The sequence below is a fragment of the Rhododendron vialii genome, chromosome 2a (genome assembly GCF_030253575.1).
Source record: "Rhododendron vialii isolate Sample 1 chromosome 2a, ASM3025357v1".
In the NCBI taxonomy this organism is placed as follows: Eukaryota; Viridiplantae; Streptophyta; class Magnoliopsida; order Ericales; family Ericaceae; genus Rhododendron; species Rhododendron vialii.
Window position 1 is genome coordinate 15,456,302 of NC_080558.1, and position 5,151 is coordinate 15,461,452.

A 5,151-nucleotide genomic window follows, 5' to 3' on the forward strand; every position below is an offset into this window, starting at 1 on the left:
AGGAAAAATAAAAATACCAAAATAAATTTTTTTGGGACAATGGACATGTATTTCTATATGTGTGCTCACATGTTGTGTGTTCACACCTTGAAGGTGGTCGGTCCCCTTCGATAAAACGAAATCAATCTGCGTAGTGAAAAATGGACCACTAATTGTGAGATGATAAGGGGTTCAAACTAATACTTGGCATGATGGTTAGTTTCTTGTGGTTAATTAATTTTTCTTTTAGCTTCTAAGGAAAGTTATTGGAAATGAAGTGTCGAAAAGTATGAATCAAAGTTGAATTTTTCAGAATTTGTAAAAACAAGCAGAGGACTGTCCATTTTAATATAAGACATAGGCTAAAATTAAAGAAAAAACTAACAAACAACGTGTCTATTGGGTTATTTCTAATCAAATACTCCAATTACTCGAAATGAATTTGGCTCTTAGCTGGCTGGGCTCAATATATATATATATATATATATATATATATAAACAAGCATTATTTAGCAATTTCCTGAATTTTGATTAACTTTAAAAGAAAAAGAGAAAAACTAATTTGGGAAGTTGACATAAACACCCATAAGGAACAAATCAATGGGAAAAGATTCACTTTTGCTGAATCTTTTGCGAGAAGAGAGAAAATACCCCCAGGGGCTATCAAACACCACGAAGAGGAGAAAGAGAGATATCGGTGCATTAACCCAAGTTCTTCTTCTTCTTTTTCACACGAAATGGGTAAGAAAGTAATTCCACTTACCACCTCCCTTAGGCAATTGCCGACCTCAAGTCATGAATGCAAAAATTGACCTCTCACTCATCCCGTGTATTTTTTCCTTCACATCCTGCTCTGTATTCACATCTAGCTTCTAGGCGAGAAGGTTGGCTCAAAAGCAGCGAATTCTCTTGTTGTGCTTACGTACTCGAACCACCTCATTTTCCTATTCTCTCTCTTACATGTGCAAAGAAATAGGCCAGGGGACCATTAAAAGATCCAGTGGAGAAACTAAAATAACAAATTAAAGAAACTAAGAACATACCGGTTCAGGGCTATCCAGTTCAGGGCTCACTTGAATAAACTAAGAACATACCGGTTTTCCCTCACCATCCCCTTTCTCTTCAAATCCAAAGCTACTCCTTAAATCACCAAAATAAAAAATGGCAGAGGCTGCTGTGTTGGGACTTCTATCCAACTTCGCCCCCTATCTCCGAGAAGAGTTCAACTTGCTGAGCGGAGTACGGGAAGACATTGAATACGTAAGAGCCGAATTCGAGCGCATGACCCATTTCCTCAGAGTTGCTGATGCTATAGAAGATAGAGACCCGAAAATCAAAGTATGGGTGAAGCAAGTTCGAGAAGCTGCATATGACACTGCAGATGCTCTTGACATGTACATGCTTCGCCTCAGATCTAGACATCACCAGAGCACCAGATTCTGTGCGTTCGTACATAAGGTTTCTTTTTTTATCAAGACTTTAAAAGCTCGCCACCAAATTGCTTCTGAAGTGAAAGGAATCAAGTCCAGAATCATCAATATTTCTGAGGGACATCAGCGATATAGTGATATGCATGGCAAGAAAGAGCATGGCTCAAGCTCTACTCATTCAGACATCGCATGGCATCATTGTCGTGGCGATGCCCTTCTACTCCAAGAAGCCGACCTTGTGGGCATTGAGAAGCCCAAATCACACTTGATTCAGTTGTTAGTGGATGAGGAGCCTCGACTCAAGGTGCTTTCTATAGCCGGAATGGGTGGATTAGGCAAAACCACCCTTACAAAAAAAATCTACGACGACGCAACAGTGAAGAGGCACTTTGAGAACCATGCTTGGATCACTGTTTCTGAATCATTCAAGGTCGAAGAGCTTTTAAAAGACATGATTCGAGTTCTCTTTGAAGAGGTCAGGCAACCACTCCCACGAGGAGTGGACAGTATGGATGCAAACAACTTGAAAGGTATAATTAATGCCTTTTTGCAGCAAAAGAGGTATGTGCTCATTTTTGATGATGTATGGCAAATTGATGCATGGCAAGTTTTAAGAATCATATTTCCTGAATGCAATTGCGGCAGTCGAGTAATTTTGACAACAAGAAATGTAGATTTAGCTTCTTTTGCTAGTGAAGAATATCATGGCATGGTGTATAATCTCAAGCCCTTGCCTCCCAAAGAGTCATGGGCCTTGTTTTGCTCAAAAACATTCAAGGAAAATTCTTGTCCTTCATACTTGGAAGATCTTTCTAAAAAAATCTTGGGAAAATGCGAGGGGTTACCACTTGCAATAGTGGCAATTAGTGGTCTGTTATCAACAAAGGAGAAGAGTGCAGACGAGTGGGAGAGGATTTACCGTGGCTTGGGTGCGGAACTAGAAGGAAATGACAAACTCATGAGCATGAAAAAGATATTGTCCCTCAGTTACTTTGATTTGCCTTACTATCTTAAGCTATGTTTTTTGTACTTGAGTATTTTTCCAGAAGATTGTCTCTTTGATCATTGGAGATTAATTCGGTTGTGGGTGGCAGAAGGGTTTATAGAAGTGAAAGAAGGAATGACAAAAGAAGAAGTTGCTAAGGGCTACCTCAATGAGCTGATGAACAGAAGTTTAGTTCAAGTGACAAACGCCGCGAGGGATGGAAGGTTCAAAGCTTATCGGATCCATGACCTTTGGCGTGAAATGATAATTGCAAAGTCGAGAGTGCAAAACATTGTCACAATAGCAAGTGAAAGAGGCATAGCGTGGCCTGAGAAATTACGACGCCTCTCGATCCACCAGAATTTGGAAGAAATTCAGGGAAGTATTTGTGTCACTCGCCTTCGTTCTTTACTCGTGTTCAGCGCAATAGATTCAATGTCCATTTTTTCAAAGCTTGCATCCTTAGGCGAGGGTGTAAGGCTACTAACAGTGTTAGACTTGAGTGGAGCACAATTGGAAACATTCCCGCATGAAGTTTTGAACCTCATTAATCTTACTTATCTAAGTTTGAGGGCGACCAATGTAAAAATGATCCCAAAATCGATCGGAAAACTCAAGAAGCTAGAAACACTGGATCTGAAACAAACAAACGTCACCGAGGTGCCTGATGAGATCTTGAAGCTCCAACACCTTCGCCATCTTTTGTTGTATCGCTACAACAAGGTCCAGACTTATCTTCCTTTTCACAATATATTTGGCTTCAAAGCCCCGGCGGGAATAGGAAGTTTGTTGTACTTGCAGAAACTATGTGCTATTGAAGTAAACGAAGGGAGTAATAGTGTCATTGTGCTAAGAGAGGTGGGGAAGCTAATTCAACTGAGGAGATTGGTCATTTTAAGGCTACAGAAGGAAGATGGGATGATGCTATGTTCATCCCTTGAGAAGCTAAACAACCTTCTCTCGTTGTCCATTGTGGCAAAAGAAGAAGATGAGATCATTGATTTAGATTCTTTGTCTTTACCACCTCAACTTCTTCGATCACTCTATCTAAGGGGGCGTTTGGAGAAGATACCGCACTGGATACCATCTCTTCACAACCTGAAACGTGTAACCTTAAGGTGGAGTAAGTTAAAGGATGTTGATCCACTGCAATCCCTTCAAGATTTGCCCAATTTGCTTCACCTTGAACTTAGCACAGCATATGAAGGAGATGGATTATTCTTCAAGGCCGGTGGGTTTCAAAAGCTTAAGCAATTGTGGTTGATTCGCTTAGTAGGATTGAAATGGGTGAGAGTAGAGTCTAGCTCGATGCCTCTTCTTGAAGAGCTAGTTCTCCAAGACTGTAAATTGATGATGGAGTTGCCCTCAGGTGTTGAACATTTGGCCAACCTTAAATATCTTGAATTGTTTGATATGTTTCATACATCAAGTTCGAGCTTCATTAGAGACTATTGGAAAATTGCACGTGTCCCTAAGGTTTTGAATTGGGACTCCGAATTAGGTATACGGAGAGGTTTTTATCTATGACACGGTAGAATAGGAGGGGATGAGGATGTTCGAGATTTGTTTATCTCCACTATTGATGCACCCTTTTTTTCCTCATATTTTTTTGGCGTTTGTGAGAGCTTGAAAACTTTGTAATCATGTTGTTAATTAAATTTTTTTCCTTTTTTTTTTTTGCGTAATTTTGATGTAATCAGTTTGGCAGAATTTATCTTGTCTTGAATTGCATTTTTATTTTGTCTTGAATTAATTACTTTATCGAGAACCTCATGTTTGAAGCTTGATAGAATTTAGAACTTCAAAGCATGCCTAAAGTTTATTGGTTTGCAACACATCTCTAGAGGAATCTAATTTCCCTTGGTGCTAATTTAAAATATTTGATATGTTAATTTCCCTCGGTAAGGTAATGTTATGAACTCTATGAGCGTTAATTTTTTTCCATTTTTCTACATATGAAAAAAGTATTTACTTTTTTGTCTAAAATTTTTTTTTAGTAATTTTTACTTTTCATAATTTTTGTTTAATTTTTGGTCAGAACTTTTGAGGTTAATCTTTCTTCTCGACTAGATGAATCAAAAAAAATATAAAAATATGGATCAATGTTCAAAAAAACTTTATATAAGAGGACATTTTAGACAAAAAAAAAAAAATTTGTTTCATACTTTTCGCCTTTAGTGATCTTTTTTTTTTTGTTGCTTTTGGTCATGATTTTTTGTCACACCCCAAAAGTGAGAAGTGACCGGCCATGAACCATGAGGCTAGCCCATGGAACACGCAACCTAAATAAATTAAAGTAACCAAAATTCAAATGATCGCTATTCGTTATTAATCAAATCCAAAGCCAAATATTTCTCATCATAAACATGGGCCACAACCATCTCATGAACCAAATAATATCCAGTGATCCAACAATAATAAAAAGAATTTGCTATTTGACAATTATTTCAAATGCGGAAGTGATTTTTAAAATAAAACTAGAATGAGACATCCTAAGGAGGTCAACAAAAGAAATCCCCGAGATGCCATCAAAGCCCTTGCCTAACTCCTCAACTTGCCGGAAAGAGAAGTTGGATATATAAAAATTCGTTAGCTGATGAGCTCAGTGAATGGCGAAGCATGTATATTAAATAAAGTTGAAAGCATGGATTAAAATAGTTTACCAATAAACATAATTTGGCATACGAGGTGTCCAGCAAAATAATAAATTAATCAGTGAAGCATTTAACCAATAAACATTCTTAGTGATGATCACAA

General features: G+C 38.0%; 1 protein-coding gene across 1 annotated transcript; it reads left to right on the forward strand.

The window, feature by feature from the left end:
• The first annotated feature begins 1,054 nt into the window (after nucleotides 1–1,054).
• On the forward strand, nucleotides 1,055–3,921 carry LOC131317208 (disease resistance protein RPM1-like). The gene has a single exon (XM_058346779.1). The coding sequence runs from the start codon at nucleotides 1,141–1,143 to the stop codon at nucleotides 3,919–3,921; it is 2,781 nt and encodes a 926-aa protein (XP_058202762.1). The 5' UTR covers nucleotides 1,055–1,140.
• The last annotated feature ends 1,230 nt before the right edge of the window (nucleotides 3,922–5,151 follow it).

What these genes read in the sequence shown, in the direction of transcription:
- LOC131317208 (XM_058346779.1), top strand. Translation starts at nt 1,141, where the DNA reads ATGGCAGAGGCTGCTGTGTTGGGACTTCTATCCAACTTCGCCCCCTAT.